The sequence below is a fragment of the Brachyhypopomus gauderio genome, chromosome 14, assembly GCF_052324685.1.
Source record: "Brachyhypopomus gauderio isolate BG-103 chromosome 14, BGAUD_0.2, whole genome shotgun sequence".
In the NCBI taxonomy this organism is placed as follows: Eukaryota; Metazoa; Chordata; class Actinopteri; order Gymnotiformes; family Hypopomidae; genus Brachyhypopomus; species Brachyhypopomus gauderio.
In genome coordinates this window covers 23,550,601-23,578,094 of record NC_135224.1, presented here as the reverse complement: position 1 = coordinate 23,578,094, position 27,494 = coordinate 23,550,601, and the positions used below count along the sequence as shown (strand labels likewise).

Here is a 27,494-nt window from a genome sequence, read left to right as displayed (position 1 = left end):
ATAAATGTTATTCACTCTTCTTTTAGTACACTTTTCAAGGGCTACAGCGGTGAGCTCCCACACCGGGCCACCCTCAATCCTGGACCAGTCTACGCTGGAATGAAAGCAGATTCTCTTCCACTCATCTGCACAATGAACATCTCGCCTGACAAGCCACTTGTGGACTCCATCTTTGGGAAGGTACAAGTTGGCAGTGTATTGTCCTATCAACAACCACCACCTCCATCTGACAGTGTTGTCATACATGAGGATGCACCCCCATTCCCGAGTCTGCCACTAGAATGTTACCATCTAAGCCCACCTGAATATTCATTTGTGCCAACACACCAAGAACAGCTACACCTAAGCTCACTTTCTGTGACCTTGTCACAGTCACACCTTATTGAGGAGGCAACAAGATCCCAAAGTGCTACACCTAAGTGGCATTCACTTAGGAGAGAAAGAGTGACTGCCTCACATTTCAGAGAGGTGAGCCATGTTAGAGGTCCAGGTGCTGCAGAAAGCCTGGCAGAAAGGATAATCCGAGGGACACGACAAACAGCACACATGAAGAGGGGACTTGAAATGGAAACGGGGGCCTTAAAGGACTATGCAGTTCTGAAAAACTTGAACTTGACCCACTTGAGCGTCCATCATTTGGGCTTGTTGAAATTAAGTGCCCAAATGCACAAAGCTATGTAGACTGCAAATTCCTCAAAGTGGCACAAGGCCTACACAGATTGAAGGCGAGCCATTGTTATTATTGGCAAATCCAGGGCCAGTTATTGATTACTGGTATGCAGTGGTGTGATTTAGTTATCTGTGCCCATGATGATATTTTTGTGCAGCGAGTTTACAGAGATAGCAGTGTATTAGAAGAGGTGAAAAGGAGGTGTGACATGTTTTTCTTTAACACTTACATGCCAAAATACCCCTCTATGCCCAAGCAATAGAAAATCATAATGAACTCATGAACAATTAAAACAATTTCAAATTATTCTGTCAATTGTATTACTATTGTATTCATTTCATTTTTACAAATACAGTAAAAGTTAAGAAATACATAATGTTGTATTGTGTTGTCAATTTTACATATAAAAGTGAAAGCATTTTATACTATTTATCATATTGCACTGTACCTTAACATTGCAGCCAATATTTACAGACTAGCATGACCTAAAGCAGGGGTCGGCAAGCTTTTTGACTCGGAGCCACAAAAGCAAAATAATTGGAAATTTATTTCAGTTGTAGGGGTTATAGTTATGAGATATAACTAACCTACCTGCTTGCCTACAACCAAGGACGGAAATAGGTGCAGAAGAAGGATTGACGTGCATAAAACTTAAATATCTGACTCCAAATTATAGTTGGTAAGAATCTAAAAGAACTCACTTCTCAAATAGATCAGTACAGGTTATAGAATATACCTAACCAACTTTATAAAGTACCTTGCTATAAACAATAGCCTGCTTTGTCAGAGGTTTATCATAAACATGCGTAGCAGATGGGATACTTTAGAGGGAATTGGTATTAGCATTGATTTACCTTTTAACTGATACTAATAATGAGCTCATCTGGCCCAGTATAGCTATAATCAAGGAAGACCGTGGCTACACAATTAACCAGATTTATTCAATAACCAACAAAATATAAAACAATAACAACCATACTAGATTAAAGTAACAATAATACCTAATGGAAACAGAGATACCAACCGGTGCAGGCTGCCTCACGGAGAAGGACCCCAAAGGAAGCCAAGAGAGAAGAAGAAGCCAAAGCCCAGAGAGAAGAAGAGAAGCGAAGAGCAGAGAAGAGCAGAGAAGAGAAGAGCAGAGAAGAGCAGAGAAGAGAAGAGAAGAGAAGAGCCCAGATGAAAGAAGGAGAGCCCAGATGAAAAGAAGAGCCCCTGCACCCACAAACTTCTCTATTTATATCCCCCCAGCATCTCAAAGGGACAGCAGTCACAAAAACCAGGTTAACCAATGGGAATCAGGTTGCTGGTAAAGACATCAGAGTACATTTGCATACAGTGTGCATTCCATACAGGACTGTCCCCTTTGGGGTGAAGTCTACAAACCTTATCAGGGAGTGATGGAACTCTTATCCTGTTAGCATAACCTTTACCCAGTACACAACAAGCTGCAAAATAAGACTAAACATGCCACACAAACATACTGACATAACTAAAATACAAATGGTCAGTTTTATCCCATTGCTCTGGGAACCTCTTGAGGTAAACCACCATTTGTTGCCCCCCATGGTTTTATGGAAGAACACCAGATCCTGCATCCCCCACAGGAACACATCTGAGCACTCCTACAAATCCCCCCTCAGGGACGCCAAAATGTAGAAACATTCAACGACCCGAGAGTGAGTGTCTCTGTCATAGTGGAGCGAAGGGCAGTGATGTGCTTCCTGAAATAGCAGAACTGGATCAGGGTGATGGCGAGTATTAAAGAACTGGCCAGGACGCATCCCCGGAAAACCCAGTCCCACCAGGTATACATGTACTCCGCTGAAAGGGTTGAAGCACTGGTCAGGATTCTCACCGTCTCACTGGCGAGATGCACTTCCACTTGTGCTTGACGAAGATGATAGCTGGTTGTCTGAATCAGGCGCTGAACCAGCTGTACAGTGTCTGTGAGAGGTTTTGTGCTTTCCTCATAGAAAGTGTCTTCCCACCATGGAGAAACATCAGTGTCCATTGGTATCCTACCCAGAATGCTTAAAGGTCCCATTGTGAAGTCATCTCTCACCTCTAGACAGAACGAGTGATTGGCAGGGCACAGAAGACCCCCATAACTGAAAGATGTCATTTCACTAATCACACACCACTGGGTGTGTGACACTTGGACTGCATCAGAGTATCCATGCAACGAATGAACATTTATCAACTTAGTATCATTTGAAGAGACAGGTTGTAATGTATTGCATGTACAGATTACATAACTGGCTGTTTCATGGCAGCAAGAACGTGTAGTAAGCAACATTTCAGAACCCTTTACAGTCAAATAACCAGTCACCTGATCCCATTTGACAACCTGATCCCTGATAACCGTACCCAATGAACGTATAGAGGTGGAATCTGGAAAAATTTGCTCAGGGTGAATAAAAGGATAAGTTGCATAAAAACCAATACAACCGGGGCACTCGTTTCCATTGTACATCATAATAGTTGTAAGAAGTTCAGCATAATAGATGGTTTTCATAGAAATTGATTTAAACCAACGATCAAGATCAAGCATTTCAATCAAATCAGCTAAGGCATGACGTGGTGATTTCTGGAATCGGAGATCCAATACCTCCTGCCTTGCTGCTGTAAACAGATCTTGAGCATAAGCTCTGCATGCAAAATCAAGCTCTAAGGTATGTGTTTGGTTAAAAATCATATGACTAAGGTGTAACAAAGCTTGAGCTTCTGACTTTACTGCTTTAATAATGTTATCTTCACCATTAGTCAGATGTTGAAAACCAGTTGCAAACTGATTGGTAAGCCAAGATGTATACTGTGATTGGAAATTTGGTATGTGTTCATTAGTGAATTACTACTACCAAATAATCCAGTGATGTCCGAGGATAGATCTCGCTTCATGTGTGACTGTGAGTATGGAATTTGGACTGCTAATCTGCTTTTGTAGTCATACACCAAATCTTCAATTTGAGTTTTGAGCCATGTGTATGTTTTAGTGTAGGCTTTACAATGTGTCAGATAAGCTGAGAGGATATTTGAAATATTGTAACTAACATGAACCATAACAAGGTTTACATCATGCTATAGAGTCTTATTAATGTTTCCTCTAATAAGACCAGCTAGAGGGACAGGGTATGTATTTGGACACTGTGTTGGTTTGTGGTAGCCGCATGTCGTTAAATTGAAACAATATTTACGTGTCCATGTGCAATTTTCTGCACCTGTCCACAAATTTAGGTCAGCTTCACACCTACCAACACAATACATGCCTTCCCGACGTTTTGTCCAAACAAAAGGTTTGGGAGTAATAGAATAATCCTGTGGAGAAGAGAGATTAAAAAGATGGGATATATATGTGTTGTGTGTAGAATTGAGTGGTTCTATATGTGTGCACTCGTACATGGCAGGTTCAAGTTCTTTTGTGTTATAGCACTTCCGAGGATCTACTCCATTATTTCCTCGCTTGTATAATGTGCTTAAAACACCTGCTTCTTGACCCTCAATTGATTTTAGTTTTATCCATGTTGTAGAATTGGCTTGGCTTGGAACATGGATAATAGGAATAGAAAAACTAATTGTAGGAGGATGGGTGGAACCTAAATTACAGCAAATTTGAGTTATACAATTTGGTTCTGGTGCTACACCAGGAGGCCATGTAACTATTTGCTTAGGTAAAATTGTCAGTGAATTTGGTGTGAATGGCCCCTTGAAATACTTCCATACCCATCTCCCACATCCGAGCATGTGGCTCAATTTGACTCGCTGTCCTAGCTCAATGCAGGTTTCTTTGGTCACCGTCCTAGCATCAGGGATCCATGGATCTGCAGTAGTGAGTCTGTGAATGTGAGAATGAAAACAGAACAACATGCTCTACATTTACTCACTATGTTCCTCTGGATCAATGGGAAGCTTCATGACTCTTCCTGTCATAAGCTCATAAGGGCTGATACCTGTGGCCCTTAAAGGAATGGCTCATAAGACAATTAACACTGTGGGCTCATCAGTCAGTGAAAGTGTAGGATCTGTACATGAAGAGGCAGCTCCCGTATCAACAAGCGAAAAATCATAACCGGCCTCCAAGGTTAGCTCTAATTTTTGATACGATTACCATGATGGATATTACTGCCGACAGGAATGGAGGCCACGCACCCTTATTGAGGACCACTGTTTCTATCTGACAGGTTTTTGAGGTCAGATGTTATGAACTTCGCTTGTACAGCATCTAACTGCTGACTGATCAGTGCAAGCTGCTCTCTTAACGTCTGATATTCACCAGTAGGTCTAGCCTCCTGTCGTTCCTTTGGCTTATGTGCCCTTTTAAACTTCTGTTTGTTTAGCTTGAAACAGTCCTCAATTACATGTCCTACCTTGTTACAAAATTTGCAACGTTTCTCAAAAGTAGGCGTACTTGGTTTGCTGGGGACTTCACCCTCAGCTAACCACTTAACTGTTGCAAAAGGTCCCTTGTTTGTTTTCAAGTGACTCTCCATCCCCATAACCCACCTGACTATGGAGTCAAATGTGTTATCTGGAGGATTTGCTCCATGACTTAGTGCCTGCTGCACATGTGGACCTGCATTATTTTTGAGGAGTTGCAACAGGATTTCATTATCCTTAGTTGGCTCTTCAATTCCTGAATACTCCCTAAAAACTACCCAAAGACGCTCTGCAAACTGTTCAAAGGGTTCTTTCCCTTGTTTTGCATCAATGATCTTATCCCAAGCTGCCGGAACCGTACCCCTAATATCTAGAAGGGTATCTTTCAGTCTGGCTAACACATCCGTGTGTGTTTCTCCCAGTAAGGGAGTCATGATTCTCCCATCCAGAAGTTGTTCTGGAGCTTTAGATATTAGCTCTGGAGGGATAGTTGTGAGAGCTATTTGCCAAATGTCCTTTGGTTCTAAGCTAAAAGTGCTAGCTTGACGCATTAGCGCACTCCAGTATGGCTCAAATGGACCTTTACAGGGAAGCATCCCAACAACGCTGGAATGTGCTGCACATTCATGAAAAGTTAGCTGTCGGCTAACATTAAAGCGTTCACCGTTGGGATCTGTCATTGTTTTAATGACGGCTACTTTAGATGCACTAGCAGTTTTAGACCTGGTGCAAATAGGACTACGCTCCCTGTGCTCAGGTAACCCTGGAATTGCTGCTGCGAGCACCTGACTGCTTTTGTCTTGTCTCCATTTTCTTGGGCTTACGGCCACATGGTCTTCCTTAACCAAATCTGCAAGTGGGGGTGTGGGCTTTGACCCCACAGCCTGGCCAAACCCAGCTGCTCCAGCTAGCTGTGGTATCTCAGCTGGAGACTGCTGATAAACACTATCTGTATGAGGCCGTGGCACTAACCCAGATGCAAGGACTGGTGCTGGTGGGGGTGGTAACACAACCCCCTGCTGGCGGGCCTGGTCTAACCTACTGTTAGCAAAGGCCATTAACATAACATCTTCATCACCCTCAGTATCATCCAACAAAGGCATGATTTGAGATTGAGGGTTAAAGATCTGTCGCACAGCAGCCACAGGAATTCCAGCATTATCACAGCATTTCTCCAAAGTTGAGGCATAGTTCGTACCTGCTCTCAACTTACTTTGGAGACTAGCTATTTGCCTAGTGAATGCCTCACTCTGGCGTGCCCAAGTTAGCTTATCATACGCAAAGCTGTCTATTTGTAAACGCATTCTCCTGATCTCCTCAGATCGGAGGCTTTCCAAGTTGCGCATACTGTCCAGTGCTTTCTTGTGTTGCTCTAAAGAGTTTAGGCTGTTGCGGAGGACTAAATAGCCTGTGGCGGCTAATAGTTTGTGTTGCTTAGGCTTTTTCAGTAAAATATGTTGGAGTTTACTCCTAGTGCTAAGCTTACAACCCTCAGATGAGAGCCAATTTAAAATGAACTCATTGCTAGCATTTAGCGACAATCCTTTGATGCGCATGCTAACCAGAGTTTCTTTTACCTCCAAAGCCCAATCCTCCATGAAGGCCTGCTCTTCTACACTAGGATATCCCTGAGCCATTGTGTATACAAGCTAAAATCCTTGTCTTTTTGCACGTGTCGGCACGCCTGCTACTCGGTGGGTATTCCGACCCGTTCTACAAATGTGTCTGTATGGTGCACCTATGTTTTCCCTGCTGCTAAAAGAAGGGTATATTTGTCTTACCTCAGAAGAGACCAAACCCAAAGATGCAGCAACATAGGTGTGAATCACAGACAGCAATCCGGGCGGATGGTCGTTATCTGCTTGCAAAACTGTAAACTGGTTACTTTGTACTAGTACTGGATCACACTAGTACACAAATTTCTGTACTAGTACCATATCACGTCGGGGTCACCAAATTCTGTAGGGGTTATAGTTATGAGATATAACTAACCTACCTGCTTGCCTACAACCAAGGACGGAAATAGGTGCAGAAGAAGGATTGACGTGCATAAAACTTAAATATCTGACTCCAAATTATAGTTGGTAAGAATCTAAAAGAACTCACTTCTCAAATAGATCAGTACAGGTTATAGAATATACCTAACCAACTTTATAAAGTACCTTGCTATAAACAATAGCCTGCTTTGTCAGAGGTTTATCATAAACATGCGTAGCAGATGGGATACTTTAGAGGGAATTGGTATTAGCATTGATTTACCTTTTAACTGATACTAATAATGAGCTCATCTGGCCCAGTATAGCTATAATCAAGGAAGACCGTGGCTACACAATTAACCAGATTTATTCAATAACCAACAAAATATAAAACAATAACAACCATACTAGATTAAAGTAACAATAATACCTAATGGAAACAGAGATACCAACCGGTGCAGGCTGCCTCACGGAGAAGGACCCCAAAGGAAGCCAAGAGAGAAGAAGAAGCCAAAGCCCAGAGAGAAGAAGAGAAGCGCAGAGAAGAGAAGAGCAGAGAAGAGCAGAGAAGAGAAGAGAAGAGAAGAGCCCAGATGAAAGAAGGAGAGCCCAGATGAAAAGAAGAGCCCCTGCACCCACAAACTTCTCTATTTATATCCCCCCAGCATCTCAAAGGGACAGCAGTCACAAAAACCAGGTTAACCAATGGGAATCAGGTTGCTGGTAAAGACATCAGAGTACATTTGCATACAGTGTGCATTCCATACAGGACTGTCCCCTTTGGGGTGAAGTCTACAAACCTTATCAGGGAGTGATGGAACTCTTATCCTGTTAGCATAACCTTTACCCAGTACACAACAAGCTGCAAAATAAGACTAAACATGCCACACAAACATACTGACATAACTAAAATACAAATGGTCAGTTTTATCCCATTGCTCTGGGAACCTCTTGAGGTAAACCACCATTTGTTGCCCCCCATGGTTTTATGGAAGAACACCAGATCCTGCATCCCCCACAGGAACACATCTGAGCACTCCTACACAGTGACGATGACATGTCACTCAAGCGAACCGAAACTAAATACTGGACATTTGTGAAATTCCGTCCGAACATTTTTTAAGTCTCAAAAATATTATACGTTAATTAAATACTCATTAATTTTATTCAAAAGCTGAGCTGCATGCGGCTCTGGAGCCGCGGCTTGCCGACCCCTGACCTTAAAGGGATCATTTTAAGGTTGGAGAAAATATAAAATAATAATAAATCACCATCATTCATATTACATCATCTGTCTAATTCTGGATTGAGATTAGCCATTGTTTGCCCAGGCTTTTACCAAGGGGCCATTTTGATAATTCACCAAAAGACAGGCAACAGTAAAAAATTTGGTTTATGCTCCCTGTGATTGAAAGGGGGATCACTGTGCTGAATATTTTATGTTCTTTGACTCTGCGAATCACACGCTCAACATGGACTCTCAGTCTTGCAATGGACTGTGACGTTCTGACCTCTGACCTAGACAGTTGAGCTCTCTTTGACAGAAACGTGGGTATGTGGACTTTGCATGGAACGCAGTCTTCAACAAGGAAACCCTTGTCCACCATGATGGCCATAGATGGGTCAAGGAGGGCCACAATGCCAGACTGCTTTAAGATCTCTTTATCACTGATAGCACCTTGATAAAGAGAAGACACAAAGGTCACTGCGCCATGAGGGGCTATCCCAATCAACCCTTTGAATGTACAGTGTGATTTATAAGTGGAAAACACTTCACTCTGGAGGAGAAGGGAATTTGGAGTTTGACATCTCAGTTCTGTGCAATCTAAAATTATTTGAGTGTCAGCGTAGTCCTGAAACACATCTGGGAGGTGAGTTTTCACAGTGTCCACATCTAACCAAATAGAAACAGCTCCCAATACAGTATAAAGGAAGTTGGCCCAGGTGTTAATAATACGACTAACAGTTGACCGATGTATTCTAAATCTGTGGGCCAAATCCTTTTGCATCAGTCCCAATGACAGGTAGTTCATGAAGAGAAAAAACTCATCAATTGGTTGAAGAACCTGGGGAAAAAATACATTATCCTATTGTCATATTACATTATGACTATCAAAACTTCTTTTGATGTAAAGATTAATTTGAAAATGATGACATAACATGCTTTGTATGGACAAGACGAAAACATTTACCGTTGCACTGGCAGAGTGAGGGACCTGATCAGTCTTCTCAACAGTCTGTGCTCTTGTAACCCGTATGATGTGGGTGGCTGGCTCTATTTGCTTCCAAAAGCCCATGAGGTGGGCATGGCTTGCAAATCTGTGGAATATAAAAGTTATATATAAAGTTATATAATGGCTAATTCATTCACAATGTATTTCAGACACCAGAGAAGGCCCATCCGTGTACTGTGTCCTGCCATATTTTTTATTTACCTGGTAAAGAATCGTATGTCATCATCAGAGGCAGAAAACCGCTCCAAACAGAACTTGCTGCTGACAGTTAAGTCTTCGATTTGTTTTCGGAGCCTTGGTATCTCCTCGCGTAGCTCTTCATTTTCATTGAGGGAGAGATCAAGCGCAGCAGGCTCATTACTGACGCAGTAGTCATGTTCATGACACGGTAAGGGGTCATCATCATCATCATGGTCAGTCTGCATCTCTGTTAGATCAGTGTTGGGTGGACGCTCTGTTCTTTCCCATACTCCAGGTCGTGGAGTTGGAATAGTATAGTTATTCCATTGAAATAGCACAGGAAAAGCTCCAGGTCGCAGTCGTCGTCGTCCAGTAGGATTGGGAGGTTCAAGCAGCGATAAAATATCGCAAACACACACGGGAAGTACTCGTGATAATAAAATGATCTCTCCTGATCTTAACCACCCATTGTTTCTGCAGTTCTGAGTCCTTTGGAAAGGTGTGGAAGCTCAGGTAGGAATTACACCTTGTCGATGCTGTGCACAATAGTACACAGCAATGGTGGTTGGACCTGCTGTCTGTACGTTGTTGAAACGATATTTTTTTTTGTTTAACTGTCATGTTTAGGACACGTAAACGGACAGGAGATGAAGGAAACTTCCAAGTAAATAACGGTAAATATGCTCGTTACAAGACTGGTGAGGTGAATAGCTAGCACAGTGTACGCTTTCAATGGCTACCGGATGTCAACAACCATCCTAAACTTTTAGCAGAAATTACGTCACTTAACAGTGTGCACATATGCCATTGTCCCCTGATTGTCCTCATGTATTATTGTTTGTGTGTATTTGTAACTTTCCATATTCCCCAGTAATTGTTCTAGGTAAAGACACTCTTGAACAGTAGAAGCAAGTGCCATATACTCTGCTTCGCATGTGGAAAGTGCAACAGTAGGTTGCTTCTTCGTCTTCCATGAAATAAGTGCGCTGTTCTCACTTAGGCTCACACAGTATCCTGTTGTACTGCGGCGATCACTGGTATCAGCCGCCCAGTCTGCATCGCTGTAGGCTTGTATACCAAGATTCTCAGTGTTGTTTCTCCTAAAGGTTAAACCTTTGTTTGATGTACCTTTAAGGTATCGCAGGACATGTTTCACAGTGACCCATTGCTCCTGTGTAGGCTCAGCTAGGTACTGTGACAGCCTGCTCACCACAAAACTCAGATCAGGCCTAGTGCAGGTTGTCAGGTATATCAGACTGCCCACGGCCTCTCTGTACATTCTGATGTCTGTCATTTTAACTGCATCATCACTGTATTCAAGCTTTTGCTCACAAGGAGTTTCTCTTACCCTACATTCTGACATGTTAAAACGCTGTAGAGTTTTGTTTGTGTACTTTTCTTGTGACATCTTAATACACCCACCAGAAAAATCAAAATGTATACCAAGAAAATGCTTGAGTTGCCCCAAATCCTTCATCTTGAATTGCTGTGCAAGCATCCCTTTCACTCTTTTCAATTAATTTCCATCCCTTGCAGCGATGATTAGATCATAGAACCATAAAATTATGATCACTTTCCCTTCTTTTGACTCTTGAGAATATACACAATGGTCAGCTTGGTTTTGTGTGAATCCATTTTCTGTTAAACAATTATGTAAAACCCTATTCCAATTTCGTCCAGACTGTTTGAGTCCATAAAGTGATTTCTCCAGCTTATATACTGTAAGAACGCCGTTTTCACATCCATCTGGTGGACCAGTAAATTTTCCTGTACTGCCTTTTGTAACACAACTCTTAAACTCGTTAGGTCTGCTGTTGGTGAAAACGTTTCCCCATAGTCTACTCCCATTTTCTGGCTGTAGCCCTTAGCGGTAAATCGAGCCTTGTATTGGTCATTCCCATCTACACCAGACTTGATTGCGTAAACCCACCTACCCCCCACGGGTTTCTTGCCCACTGCTAGTGTTGTCGGGGTGAAGGTTTTGTTCTCATTTAGAGATTGGATTTCTTCATCCATTGCTTTTCTCCATTCTTTTGAATTGTCTGATTGCATTGATTCATCTTAAGTCTGTGGAATGCCACACACTGCTCTACAGCAGTAGTCTACTGTGATATGCATTCCATCACTATCCTCGTCTTCAGTTACGTAGTCACCTAGGTAATTTGGTGCCCTTCTATCTCTAGTTGGATACCGCCTACTCTCAGGATATAAAGTTACACAGGTCTAATAATTAGGAACAAACTAAAATACAAATTATTTATAATAAATACATTTTATATATTATATTTTTTTATAATAAATTATTTTTGTTATCATTAAAAGTCAGTTTCCAGTAATTCAATTTCCCATGATGTAATTTATTGACATGAGACAGTACTCATGCATTTACTCACTACTTGAGTAGCTTTTTATCAAAGTGCTTTTTTACTTTTACTCAAGTAAATTTTTGGATGCATACTTTTACTTTTACTTGAGTAACATTTGGTTCAAGTAACAGTATTTTAACTTGAGTAAAATTGTTGAATACTCTACCCACCTCTGTCAGTGTGTGATGTTCATACATGCAGCCCTAATCCTGTAATTAGGCTTGTTGACGCAGCTCTAGTTAGTGATGCGCGGATCGATACTGAAATATCCATTCCATCGATACCAGGTCTTTATGTTGTAAAATCGATTTTCCAATCAAAATATCCATACTTTTGATACTTCGGTCATTTGAGGTAATGCAAAGCACTAACAGGAACACTGTGGAAGTAACAAAAATATTGAGATCTTGTCTAAATGATATGCGGTTGGTGGGAACTACTTTTTCTTCCGCCTGGGTCAGTGCATAATGCGTAAGTACTGCGGCACGCTCACACACACACACACACACGCTCACTCAGTGTACTAGGGCGCTGTACGTACGCTATGGCGGAACGCAAGAGAAGTCATGTGTGGAGCTATTTCAGCCCCACAAAGAGCCAAGATGCTGTTTGTGATTTGTGTAAAAAAAAAAAACTATAAGGAGTTGTGGCAACACAAGAAATCTTGTTAAACACCTTAGGGTAAACCCAAAGGTCCAATATGAGGCTTTCATGCTTAGGCGGACAAAATAGGAGAGCACTGTGTCAGGTGGTGCTAAAGGTTGTAAAAAAAAATCGGTTGCAGGTCACTAGGAGCCCTTCATCCCTTCAATCGCATGCCATTACCATACGATTCCTTTCCAAGGGAGCGCAACATCTAGTGCTTCCTAACAACACATTTAACTTTGGCCATTTGTACAATATATATAGCACTATAAATTGATATATGTCTCGATGACGGTATGCCAAAAAATATATTAACCTAAATATATTAAAGATTTCGCTACCAGAATGCGTTACTATTTTGCATATTGAGGCTACTAAACCAATCAGCTTGAAGTCGCCATATTACGCCCTCTGACGTTTCTAGAAAGTAAACAGGAAACTAACGAGCTAACTGTGATGCCCGCTGTTCGTTTACAGAGGGCCACGCAGTTATAATTCAGCTCAATACCAGTTTCAAATGACAGCTAAATTGACTAATCATATCTTCCGTCTTAATGGGCGAGCTTAACTGTAGCCCGCTGTGGCGACGCTAGCTGTCGTTAGCGTACCACCGTTAGATAGTTTCCACTCGCGTTGTTTACATATTCCACTCCAGAGGAACACGGAGCTGTGAACCTTATTTTGTTGGTACCTTATTTTTGCTTATCTAGTACATATGTTATTGGTTTATTGCGTTTTTAAAGCTGTAATGTCGTCTCAATTTTTATTATTTATTATTTTTTAATGGCTTAGGTGCACGCACCACTTCCTCGTTTGGTGTAAGGATGTAACCATATTTCCGGTTGGTATGCGGAAGTGCAGATGTTTATGGCCGAGTCTATGAAATTCACAAGGTGCCTGTTGGAGTTACCGAAGTTTACCGTCAACGATGTGCGTCGTATTGTCAGAGCATCAAGTACAACGACACAGAGTAAACTTGAAAAGGGTTTCAAGTTCTACGTTTCATCCTACCTCTGCAATTTTGAAGGTAAGTGGCTGACGCTAGTTAGCTAGCTAGCCTGAGGTGGCAGTCTAATGAAGTGATGTTGTTTTTAGTAACGAACCGACCTGTCCTAGTACTAGAAATGCCTTTTAAAAACATGTTTGTATTTCTGATGGAAGTATCAGGCAAAAGTAAGGCTAACGAGATAACAGTGAGGGCTCACTGCTACAGATCTATGAAGAAAACAGATACGCCACACCAGCTGAGAGTAGGACTGGTTAAAATGACACGAGTTCTGTTCAGTGTCACGTTCAAAGTTCTGTTGAACAAGTTCAAAAGTTAGTTCAACACAAGTTCAATCTTTTATCCTTGCTCTTACTTCACGTAAGCTGTGATAGCCATAGGCATTGGTTTTCAAAGCTTACAATGGTAGCTGAGTGGGAATCATTAGCAGTCTGTTTTGCCTATAGTAAACAAATGGGAGTTTATTTTACAGTTCGAGCTATTGTTATCTACTTCTATGACTCAAAAGCAGAATATAGTCCACCTCAGCTATTCTTCAAACTGCATTTTCTAAAATCTGTCAATCTGTCTTTCAAATCTTTTATCTTCTTTATTAACATATGGCTTCAACACTTACACCTATTAACATATTCTGATAACACTCTTCAAGAAGCAGTTGAAGTAAAACCTGCACTGTTCTGTTGTTGGTGGTGGAAACAACAAAATAATATAAATATAAGTAGGCCTGTTTCACTCCTATGTGTAAGCATTTCATCTGGAGTGAAAATGAAGTTTAAATCTAAAATATATTTTATAGTTTATAGTTGCTCAGTGAACTAGTAGATTGAACCATGCACAACACTGTAGAATAGAACGACAGTATAGTCAAGTGTTTTAAGAGTGATGCAAAACAGCACAAACGTTACATGAAACAATAGACAAGTGACATTCACCACTAACAACATGATGGGACAGAAATTGCGCCTATTGACATTGCTGAAGTCTTCTTTTCAAGATATTACATTTTGCCTCTTGTGTATTTCGGATGACATTACGTGATTCAATGCCAGTTGTGCTCATTAACAGCAACTGCTCTTGTGTTGCTGGTTGCGGAATCTGCAACCACTTGGTTGCATTGCTTTTCCAGACTGCTCATTATTCTGAATCTGGCATGTCTGTCGTGCCTCCTGTCCTTTCATGCACACAGACAGAACAGAAGTGGCATAAACCACCAACAATGGTTTGTCTTATTTCATTATTTAATGTTAGTTAATGTATCACAGTCACTTTACTAACACCATCTTTTAAATTAATAGGGGGTGAAGCCTGGACCCGTGGATGCCATGGTTGTCCTAAAGCCAAAACCAGGTGCTACTACAGCCAGTGGAGTTAGGTATGTAGTACCAAATTTAATAGGCAGATTACAGTGTGTGGTAAAAAAATAAATGCTTTTGATCATCTGATAAGACCCTGTTCTCTTCAAAATTTAATTTAGCCTCGTTGTACTTCAGATGACATGTGATATGTGATTCACAATCAGTTGTGCTGGTGAACAGATTACAATGTGTAAAAATAAATGTTATTCACTCTTCTTTTAGTACACTTTTCAAGGGCTACAGCGGTGAGCTCCCACACCGGGCCACCCTCAATCCTGGACCAGTCTACGCTGGAATGAAAGCAGATTCTCTTCCACTCATCTGCACAATGAACATCTCGCCTGACAAGCCACTTGTGGACTCCATCTTTGGGAAGGTACAAGTTGGCAGTGTATTGTCCTATCAACAACCACCACCTCCATCTGACAGTGTTGTCATACATGAGGATGCACCCCCATTCCCGAGTCTGCCACTAGAATGTTACCATCTAAGCCCACCTGAATATTCATTTGTGCCAACACACCAAGAACAGCTACACCTAAGCTCACTTTCTGTGACCTTGTCACAGTCACACCTTATTGAGGAGGCAACAAGATCCCAAAGTGCTACACCTAAGTGGCATTCACTTAGGAGAGAAAGAGTGACTGCCTCACATTTCAGAGAGGTGAGCCACGTTAGAGGTCCAGGTGCTGCAGAAAGCCTGTCAGAAAGGATAATCCGAGGGACACGACAAACAGCACACATGAAGAGGGGACTTGAAATGGAAACGGGGGCCTTAAAGGACTATGCAGTTCTGAAAAACTTGAACTTGACCCACTTGAGCGTCCATCATTTGGGCTTGTTGAAATTAAGTGCCCAAATGCACAAAGCTATGTAGACTGCAAATTCCTCAAAGTGGCACAAGGCCTACACAGATTGAAGGCGAGCCATTGTTATTATTGGCAAATCCAGGGCCAGTTATTGATTACTGGTATGCAGTGGTGTGATTTAGTTATCTGTGCCCATGATGATATTTTTGTGCAGCGAGTTTACAGAGATAGCAGTGTATTAGAAGAGGTGAAAAGGAGGTGTGACATGTTTTTCTTTAACACTTACATGCCAAAATACCCCTCTATGCCCAAGCAATAGAAAATCATAATGAACTCATGAACAATTAAAACAATTTCAAATTATTCTGTCAATTGTATTACTATTGTATTCATTTCATTTTTACAAATACAGTAAAAGTTAAGAAATACATAATGTTGTATTGTGTTGTCAATTTTACATATAAAAGTGAAAGCATTTTATACTATTTATCATATTGCACTGTACCTTAACATTGCAGCCAATATTTACAGACTAGCATGACCTAAAGCAGGGGTCGGCAAGCTTTTTGACTCGGAGCCACAAAAGCAAAATAATTGGAAATTTATTTCAGTGACGATGACATGTCACTCAAGCGAACCGAAACTAAATACTGGACATTTGTGAAATTCCACCCGAACATTTTTTAAGTCTCAAAAATAATATACGTTAATTAAATACTCATTAATTCTATTCAAAAGCTTAGCTGCATGCGGCTCTGGAGCCGCGGCTTGCCGACCCCTGACCTTAAAGGGATCATTTTAAGGTTGGAGAAAATATAAAATAATAATAAATCACCATCATTCACATTACATCATCTGTCTAATTCTGGATTGAGATTAGCCATTGTTTGCCCAGGCTTTTACCAAGGGGCCATTTTGATAATTCACCAAAAGACAGGCAACAGTAAAAAATTTGGTTTATGCTCCCTGTGATTGAAAGGGGGATCACTGTGCTGAATATTTTATGTTCTTTGACTCTGCGAATCACACGCTCAACATGGACTCTCAGTCTTGCAATGGACTGTGACGTTCTGATCTCTGACCTAGACAGTTGAGCTCTCTTTGACAGAAACGTGGGTATGTGGACTTTGCATGGAACGCAGTCTTCAACAAGGAAACCCTTGTCCACCATGATGGCCATAGATGGGTCAAGGAGGGCCACAATGCCAGACTGCTTTAAGATCTCTTTATCACTGATAGCACCTTGATAAAGAGAAGACACAAAGGTCACTGCGCCATGAGGGGCTATCCCAATCAACCCTTTGAATGCACAGTGTGATTTATAAGTGGAAAACACTTCACTCTGGAGGAGAAGGGAATTTGGAGTTTGACATCTCAGTTCTGTGCAATCTAAAATTATTTGAGTGTCAGCATAGTCCTGAAACACATCTGGGAGGTGAGTTTTCACAGTGTCCACATCTAACCAAATAGAAACAGCTCCCAATACAGTATAAAGGAAGTTGGCCCAGGTGTTAATAATACGACTAACAGTTGACCGATGTATTCTAAATCTGTGGGCCAAATCCTTTTGCATCAGTCCCAATGACAGGTAGTTCATGAAGAGAAAAAACTCATCAATTGGTTGAAGAACCTGGGGAAAAAATACATTATCCTATTGTCATATTACATTATGACTATCAAAACTTCTTTTGATGTAAAGATTAATTTGAAAATGATGACATAACATGCTTTGTATGGACAAGACGAAAACATTTACCGTTGCACTGGCAGAGTGAGGGACCTGATCAGTCTTCTCAACAGTCTGTGCTCTTGTAACCTGTATGATGTGGGTGGCTGGCTCTATTTGCTTCCAAAAGCCCATGAGGTGGGCATGGCTTGCAAATCTGTGGAATATAAAAGTTATATATAAAGTTATATAATGGCTAATTCATTCACAATGTATTTCAGACACCAGAGAAGGCCCATCCGTGTACTGTGTCCTGCCATATTTTTTATTTACCTGGTAAAGAATCGTATGTCATCATCAGAGGCAGAAAACCGCTCCAAACAGAACTTGCTGCTGACAGTTAAGTCTTTGATTTGTTTTCGGAGCCTTGGTATCTCCTCGCGTAGCTCTTCATTTTCATTGAGGGAGAGATCAAGAGCAGCAGGCTCATTACTGACGCAGTAGTCATGTTCATGACACGGTAAGGGGTCATCATCATCATGGTCAGTCTGCATCTCTGTTAGATCAGTGTTGGGTGGACGCTCTGTTCTTTCCCATACTCCAGGTCGTGGAGTTGGAATAGTATAGTTATTCCATTGAAATAGCACAGGAAAAGCTCCAGGTCGCAGTCGTCGTCGTCCAGTAGGATTGGGAGGTTCGAGCAGCGATAAAATATCGCAAACACACACGGGAAGTACTTGTGATAATAAAATGATCTCTCCTGATCTTAACCACCCATTGTTTCTGCAGTTCTGAGTCCTTTGGAAAGGTGTGGAAGCTCAGGTAGGAATTACACCTTGTCGATGCTGTGCACAATGGTACACAGCAGTGGTGGTTGGACCTGCTGTCTGTACGTTGTTGAAACGATACTTTTTTTTGTTTAACTGTCATGTTTAGGACACGTAAACGGACAGGAGATGAAGGAAACTTCCAAGTAAATAACGGTAAATATGCTCGTTACAAGACTGGTGAGGTGAATAGCTAGCACAGTGTACGCTTTCAATGGCTACCGGATGTCAACAACCATCCTAAACTTTTAGCAGAAATTACGTCACTTAACAGCGTGCACATATGCCATTGTCCCCTGATTGTCCTCAGGTATTATTGTTTGTGTGTATTTGTAACTTTCCATATTCCCCAGTAATTGTTCTAGGTAAAGACACTCTTGAACAGTAGAAGCAAGTGCCATATACTCTGCTTCGCATGTGGAAAGTGCAACAGTAGGTTGCTTCTTCGTCTTCCATGAAATAAGTGCGCTGTTCTCACTTAGGCTCACACAGTATCCTGTTGTACTGCGGCGATCACTGGTATCAGCCGCCCAGTCTGCATCGCTGTAGGCTTGTATACCAAGATTCTCAGTGTTGTTTCTCCTAAAGGTTAAACCTTTGTTTGATGTACCTTTAAGGTATCGCAGGACATGTTTCACAGTGACCCATTGCTCCTGTGTAGGCTCAGCTAGGTACTGTGACAGCCTGCTCACCACAAAACTCAGATCAGGCCTAGTGCAGGTTGTCAGGTATATCAGACTGCCCACGGCCTCTCTGTACATTCTGATGTCTGTCATTTTAACTGCATCATCACTGTATTCAAGCTTTTGCTCACAAGGAGTTTCTCTTACCCTACATTCTGACATGTTAAAACGCTGTAGAGTTTTGTTCGTGTACTTTTCTTGTGACATCTTAATACACCCACCAGAAAAATCAAAATGTATACCAAGAAAATGCTTGAGTTGCCCCAAATCCTTCATCTTGAATTGCTGTGCAAGCATCCCTTTCACTCTTTTCAATTAATTTCCATCCCTTGCAGCGATGATTAGATCATAGAACCATAAAATTATGATCACTTTCCCTTCTTTTGACTCTTGAGAATATACACAATGGTCAGCTTGGTTTTGTGTGAATCCATTTTCTGTTAAACAATTATGTAAAACCCTATTCCAATTTCGTCCAGACTGTTTGAGTCCATAAAGTGATTTCTCCAGCTTATATACTGTAAGAACGCCGTTTTCACATCCATCTGGTGGACCAGTAAATTTTCCTGTACTGCCTTTTGTAACACAACTCTTATTACTCGTTAGGTCTGCTGTTGGTGAAAACGTTTCCCCATAGTCTACTCCCATTTTCTGGCTGTAGCCCTTAGCGGTAAAAATCGAGCCTTGTATTGGTCATTCCCATCTACACCAGACTTGATTGCGTAAACCCACCTACCCCCCACGGGTTTCTTGCCCACTGCTAGTGTTGTCGGGGTGAAGGTTTTGTTCTCATTTAGAGATTGGATTTCTTCATCCATTGCTTTTCTCCATTCTTTTGAATTGTCTGATTGCATTGCTTCATCATAAGTCTGTGGAATGCCACACACTGCTCTACAGCAGTAGTCTACTGTGATATGCATTCCATCACTATCCTCGTCTTCAGTTACGTAGTCACCTAGGTAATTTGGTGCCCTTCTATCTCTAGTTGGATACCGCCTACTCTCAGGATATAAAGTTACACAGGTCTAATAATTAGGAACAAACTAAAATACAAATTATTTATAATAAATACATTTTATATATTATATTTTTTTATAATAAATTATTTTTGTTATCATTAAAAGTCAGTTTCCAGTAATTCAATTTCCCATGATGTAATTTATTGACATGAGACAGTACTCATGCATTTACTCACTACTTGAGTAGCTTTTTATCAAAGTGCTTTTTTACTTTTACTCAAGTAAATTTTTGGATGCATACTTTTACTTTTACTTGAGTAACATTTGGTTCAAGTAACAGTATTTTAACTTGAGTAAAATTGTTGAATACTCTACCCACCTCTGTCAGTGTGTGATGTTCATACATGCAGCCCTAATCCTGTAATTAGGCTTGTTGACGCAGCTCTAGTTAGTGATGCGCGGATCGATACTGAAATATCCATTCCATCGATACCAGGTCTTTATGTTGTAAAATCGATTTTCAAATCAAAATATCCATACTTTTGATACTTCAGTCATTTGAGGTAATGCAAAGCACTAACAGGAACACTGTGGAAGTAACAAAAATATTGAGATCTTGTCTAAATGATATGCGGTTGGTGGGAACTACTTTTTCTTCCGCCTGGGTCAGTGCATAATGCGTACGTACTGCGGCACGCTCACACACACACACACACACACACACACACACACACACACACACACACACACACACACAGAGACGCTCACTCAGTGTACTAGGGCGCTGTACGTATGCTATGGCGGAACGCAAGAGAAGTCATGTGTGGAGCTATTTCAGCCCCACAAAGAGCCAAGATGCTGTTTGTGATTTGTGTAAAAAAAAAAACTATAAGGAGTTGTGGCAACACAAGAAATCTTGTTAAACACCTTAGGGTAAACCCAAAGGTCCAATATGAGGCTTTCATGCTTAGGCGGACAAAATAGGAGAGCACTGTGTCAGGTGGTGCTAAAGGTTGTAAAAAAAAATCGGTTGCAGGTCACTAGGAGCCCTTCATCCCTTCAATCGCATGCCATTACCATACGATTCCTTTCCAAGGGAGCGCAACATCTAGTGCTTCCTAACAACACATTTAATGTTGGCCATTTGTACAATATATATAGCACTACACATTCGTATATGTCTCGATGACGGTATGCCAAAAAATATATTACCCTAAATATATATTAGGAAACAGAATAGTTCTATATTACATATATTTTAGTTCTACATAAACTGTTCAAACGTTATTTTATTTTTTCCCTGTGCAAAATAAGATTTCGCTACCAGAATGCGTTACTATTTTGCATATTGAGGCTACTAAACCAATCAGCTTGAAGTCGCCATATTACGCCCTCTGACGTTTCTAGAAAGTAAAACAGGAAACTAACGAGCTAACTGTGATGCCCGCTGTTCGTTTACAGAGGGCCACGCAGTTATAATTCAGCTCAATACCAGTTTCAAATGACAGCTAAATTGACTAATCATATCTTCCGTCTTAATGGGCGAGCTTAACTGTAGCCCGCTGTGGCGACGCTAGCTGTCGTTAGCGTACCACCGTTAGATAGTTTCCACTCGCGTTGTTTACATATTCCGCTCCCGAGGAACACGGAGCTGTGAACCTTATTTTGTTGGTACCTTATTTTTGCTTATCTAGTACATATGTTATTGGTTTATTGCGTTTTTAAAGCTGTAATGTCGTCTCAATTTTTATTATTTATTATTTTTTAATGGCTTAGGTGCACGCACCACTTCGTCGTTTGGTGTAAGGATGGTACCATATTTCCGGTTGGTATGCGGAAGTGCAGATGTTTATGGCCGAGTCTATGAAATTCACAAGGTGCCTGTTGGAGTTACCGAAGTTTACCGTCAACGATGTGCGTCGTATTGTCAGAGCATCAAGTACAACGCCACAGAGTACACTTGAAAAAGGTTTCAAGTTCTACGTTTCATCCTACCTCTGCAATTTTGAAGGTAAGTGGCTGACGCTAGTTAGCTAGCTAGCCTGAGGTGGCAGTCTAATGAAGTGATGTTGTTTTTAGTAACGAACCGACCTGTCCTAGTACTAGAAATGCCTTTTAAAAACATGTTTGTATTTCTGATGGAAGTATCAGGCAAAAGTAAGGCTAACGAGATAACAGTGAGGGCTCACTGCTACAGATCTATGAAGAAAACAGATACACCACACCAGCTGAGAGTTGGACTGGTTAAAATGACACGAGTTCTGTTCAGTGTCACGTTCAAAGTTCTGTTGAACAAGTTCAAAAGTTAGTTCAACACAAGTTCAATCTTTTATCCTTGCTCTTACTTCACGTAAGCTGTGATAGCCATAGGCATTGGTTTTCAAAGCTTACAATGGTAGCCAAATGCAGAGTAGCTGAGTGGGAATCATTAGCAGTCTGTTTTGCCTATAGTAAACAAATGGGAGTTTATTTTACAGTTCGAGCTATTGTTATCTACCTCTATGACTCAAAAGCAGAATATAGTCCACCTCAGCTATTCTTCAAACTGCATTTTCTAAAATCTGTCAATCTGTCTTCCATATCTTTTATCTTCTTTATTAACATATGGCTTCAACACTTACACCTATTAACATATTCTGATAACACTCTTCAAGAAGCAGTTGATGTAAAACCTGCACTGTTCTGTTGTTGGTGGTGGAAACAACAAAATAATATAAATATAAGTAGGCCTGTTTCACTCCTATGTGTAAGCATTTCATCTGGAGTGAAAATGAAGTTTAAATCTAAAATATATTTTATAGTTTATAGTTGCTCAGTGAACTAGTAGATTGAACCATGCACAACACTGTAGAATAGAACGACAGTATAGCCAAGTGTTTTAAGAGTGATGCAAAACAGCACAAACGTTACATGAGACAATAGACAAGTGACATTCACCACTAACAACATGATGGGACAGAAATTGCGCCTATTGACATTGCTGAAGTCTTCTTTTCAAGATATTACATTTTGCCTTTTGTGTATTTCAGATGACATTACGTGATTCAATGCCAGTTGTGCTCATTAACAGCAACTGCTCTTGTGTTGCTGGTTGCGGAATCTGCAACCACTTGGTTGCATTGCTTTTCCAGACTGCTCATTATTCTGAATCTGGCATGTCTGTCGTGCCTCCTGTCCTTTCATGCACACAGACAGAACAGAAGTGGCATAAACCACCAACAATGGTTTGTCTTATTTCATTATTTAATGTTAGTTAATGTATCACAGTCACTTTACTAACACCATCTTTTAAATTAATAGGGGGTGAAGCCTGGACCCGTGGATGCCATGGTTGTCCTAAAGCCAAAACCAGGTGCTACTACAGCCAGTGGAGTTAGGTATGTAGTACCAAATTTAATAGGCAGATTACAGTGTGTGGTAAAAAAATAAATGCTTTTGATCATCTGATAAGACCCTGTTCTCTTCAAAATTTAATTTAGCCTCGTTGTACTTCAGATGACATGTGATATGTGATTCACAATCAGTTGTGCTGGTGAACAGATTACAATGTGTAAAAATAAATGTTATTCACTCTTCTTTTAGTACACTTTTCAAGGGCTACAGCGGTGAGCTCCCACACCGGGCCACCCTCAATCCTGGACCAGTCTACGCTGGAATGAAAGCAGATTCTCTTCCACTCATCTGCACAATGAACATCTCTGCATTCTGCAGAAAGCCTGGCAGAAAAGATAATCCGAGGGACACGACAAACAGCACACATGAAGAGGGGACTTGAAATGGAAACGGGGGCCTTAAAGGACTATGCAGTTCTGAAAAACTTGAACTTGACCCACTTGAGCGTCCATCATTTGGGCTTGTTGAAATTAAGTGCCCAAATGCACAAAGCTATGTAGACTGCAAATTCCTCAAAGTGGCACAAGGCCTACACAGATTGAAGGAGAGCCATTGTTATTATTGGCAAATCCAGGGCCAGTTATTGATTACTGGTATGCAGTGGTGTGATTTAGTTATCTGTGCCCATGATGATATTTTTGTGCAGCGAGTTTACAGAGATAGCAGTGTATTAGAAGAGGTGAAAAGGAGGTGTGACATGTTTTTCTTTAACACTTACATGCCAAAATACCTCTCTATGCCCAAGCAATAGAAAATCATAATGAACTCATGAACAATTAAAACAATTTCAAACTATTCTGTCAATTGTATTACTATTGTATTCATTTCATTTTTACAAATACAGTAAAAGTTAAGAAATACATAATGTTGTATTGTGTTGTCAATTTTACATAGAAAAGTGAAAGCATTTTATACTATTTATCATATTGCACTGTACCTTAACATTGCAGCCAATATTTACAGACTAGCATGACCTAAAGCAGGGGTCGGCAAGCTTTTTGACTCGGAGCCACAAAAGCAAAATAATTGGAAATTTATTTCAGTGACGATGACATGTCACTCAAGCGAACCGAAACTAAATACTGGACATTTGTGAAATTCCACCCGAACATTTTTTAAGTCTCAAAAATAATATACGTTAATTAAATACTCATTAATTCTATTCAAAAGCTTAGCTGCATGCGGCTCTGGAGCCGCGGCTTGCCGACCCCTGACCTTAAAGGGATCATTTTAAGGTTGGAGAAAATATAAAATAATAATAAATCACCATCATTCACATTACATCATCTGTCTAATTCTGGATTGAGATTAGCCATTGTTTGCCCAGGCTTTTACCAAGGGGCCATTTTGATAATTCACCAAAAGACAGGCAACAGTAAAAAATTTGGTTTATGCTCCCTGTGATTGAAAGGGGGATCACTGTGCTGAATATTTTATGTTCTTTGACTCTGCGAATCACACGCTCAACATGGACTCTCAGTCTTGCAATGGACTGTGACGTTCTGATCTCTGACCTAGACAGTTGAGCTCTCTTTGACAGAAACGTGGGTATGTGGACTTTGCATGGAACGCAGTCTTCAACAAGGAAACCCTTGTCCACCATGATGGCCATAGATGGGTCAAGGAGGGCCACAATGCCAGACTGCTTTAAGATCTCTTTATCACTGATAGCACCTTGATAAAGAGAAGACACAAAGGTCACTGCGCCATGAGGGGCTATCCCAATCAACCCTTTGAATGTACAGTGTGATTTATAAGTGGAAAACACTTCACTCTGGAGGAGAAGGGAATTTGGAGTTTGACATCTCAGTTCTGTGCAATCTAAAATTATTTGAGTGTCAGCATAGTCCTGAAACACATCTGGGAGGTGAGTTTTCACAGTGTCCACATCTAACCAAATAGAAACAGCTCCCAATACAGTATAAAGGAAGTTGGCCCAGGTGTTAATAATACGACTAACAGTTGACCGATGTATTCTAAATCTGTGGGCCAAATCCTTTTGCATCAGTCCCAATGACAGGTAGTTCATGAAGAGAAAAAACTCATCAATTGGTTGAAGAACCTGGGGAAAAAATACATTATCCTATTGTCATATTACATTATGACTATCAAAACTTCTTTTGATGTAAAGATTAATTTGAAAATGATGACATAACATGCTTTGTATGGACAAGACGAAAACATTTACCGTTGCACTGGCAGAGTGAGGGACCTGATCAGGCTTCTCAACAGTCTGTGCTCTTGTAACCCGTATGATGTGGGTGGCTGGCTCTATTTGCTTCCAAAAGCCCATGAGGTGGGCATGGCTTGCAAATCTGTGGAATATAAAAGTTATATATAAAGTTATATAATGGCTAATTCATTCACAATGTATTTCAGACACCAGAGAAGGCCCATCCGTGTACTGTGTCCTGCCATATTTTTTATTTACCTGGTAAAGAATCGTATGTCATCATCAGAGGCAGAAAACCGCTCCAAACAGAACTTGCTGCTGACAGTTAAGTCTTTGATTTGTTTTCGGAGCCTTGGTATCTCCTCGCGTAGCTCTTCATTTTCATTGAGGGAGAGATCAAGAGCAGCAGGCTCATTACTGACGCAGTAGTCATGTTCATGACACGGTAAGGGGTCATCATCATCATGGTCAGTCTGCATCTCTGTTAGATCAGTGTTGGGTGGACGCTCTGTTCTTTCCCATACTCCAGGTCGTGGAGTTGGAATAGTATAGTTATTCCATTGAAATAGCACAGGAAAAGCTCCAGGTCGCAGTCGTCGTCGTCCAGTAGGATTGGGAGGTTCGAGCAGCGATAAAATATCGCAAACACACACGGGAAGTACTCGTGATAATAAAATGATCTCTCCTGATCTTAACCACCCATTGTTTCTGCAGTTCTGAGTCCTTTGGAAAGGTGTGGAAGCTCAGGTAGGAATTACACCTTGTCGATGCTGTGCACAATGGTACACAGCAGTGGTGGTTGGACCTGCTGTCTGTACGTTGTTGAAACGATACTTTTTTTTGTTTAACTGTCATGTTTAGGACACGTAAACGGACAGGCGATGAAGGAAACTTCCAAGTAAATAACGGTAAATATGCTCGTTACAAGACTGGTGAAGTGAATAGCTAGCACAGAGTACGCTTTCAATGGCTACTGGATGTCAACAACCATCCTAACCTTTTAGCGGAAATTACGTCACTTAACAGCGTGCACATAGGCCATTGTCCCCTGATTGTCCTCATGTATTATTGTTTGTGTGTATTTGTAACTTTCCATATTCCCCAGTAATTGTTCTAGGTAAAGACACTCTTGAACAGTAGAAGCAAGTGCCATATACTCTGCTTCGCATGTGGAAAGTGCCACAGTAGGTTGCTTCTTCGTCTTCCATGAAATAAGTGCGCTGTTCTCACTTAGGCTCACACAGTATCCTGTTGTACTGCGGCGATCACTGGTATCAGCCACCCAGTCTGCATCGCTGTAGGCTTGTATACCAAGATTCTCAGTGTTGTTTCTCCTAAAGGTTAAACCTTTGTTTGATGTACCTTTAAGGTATCGCAGGACATGTTTCACAGTGACCCATTGCTCCTGTGTAGGCTCAGCTAGGTACTGTGACAGCCTGCTCACCACAAAACTCAGATCAGGCCTAGTGCAGGTTGTCAGGTATATCAGACTGCCCACGGCCTCTCTGTACATTCTGATGTCTGTCATTTTAACTGCATCATCACTGTATTCAAGCTTTTGCTCACAAGGAGTTTGTGACACTTGGTTTTGTGTGAATCCATTTTCTGTTAAACAATTATGTAAAATCCTATTCCAATTTCGTCCAGACTGTTTGAGTCCATAAAGTGATTTCTCCAGCTTATATACTACACCCTCTTTTTCTTAACCCTCTGGTGTATTTATGTAGACCTCATAGTCGATGGGGGCGTGTAAGAACGCCGTTTTCACATCCATCTGGTGGACCAGTAAATTTTCCTGTACTGCCTTTTGTAACACAACTCTTATTACTCGTTAGGTCTGCTGTTGGTGAAAACGTTTCCCCATAGTCTACTCCCATTTTCTGGCTGTAGCCCTTAGCGGTAAATCGAGCCTTGTATTGGTCATTCCCATCTACACCAGACTTGATTGCGTAAACCCACCTACCCCCCACGGGTTTCTTGCCCACTGCTAGTGTTGTCAGGGTGAAGGTTTTGTTCTCATTTAGATATTGGATTTCTTCATCCATTGCTTTTCTCCATTCTTTTGAATTGTCTGATTGCATTGCTTCATCATAAGTCTGTGGAATGCCACACACTGCTCTACAGCAGTAGTCTACTGTGATATGCATTCCATCACTATCCTCGTCTTCAGTTACG

The 27,494-nt window shown here is 41.1% G+C and overlaps 1 protein-coding gene across 1 annotated transcript; it reads right to left on the bottom strand.

The window, feature by feature from the left end:
* Positions 1 to 1,913: 1,913 nt before the first annotated feature.
* On the bottom strand, positions 1,914 to 6,684 carry LOC143474615 (uncharacterized). Its single transcript, XM_076972113.1, is given in 3 exon segments — positions 1,914 to 3,496; positions 3,499 to 4,505; positions 5,174 to 6,684. Coding segments are annotated over 3 exon segments (3,705 nt in total). The 3' UTR covers positions 1,914 to 2,309.
* Between the last annotated feature and the right edge of the window lie 20,810 nt (positions 6,685 to 27,494).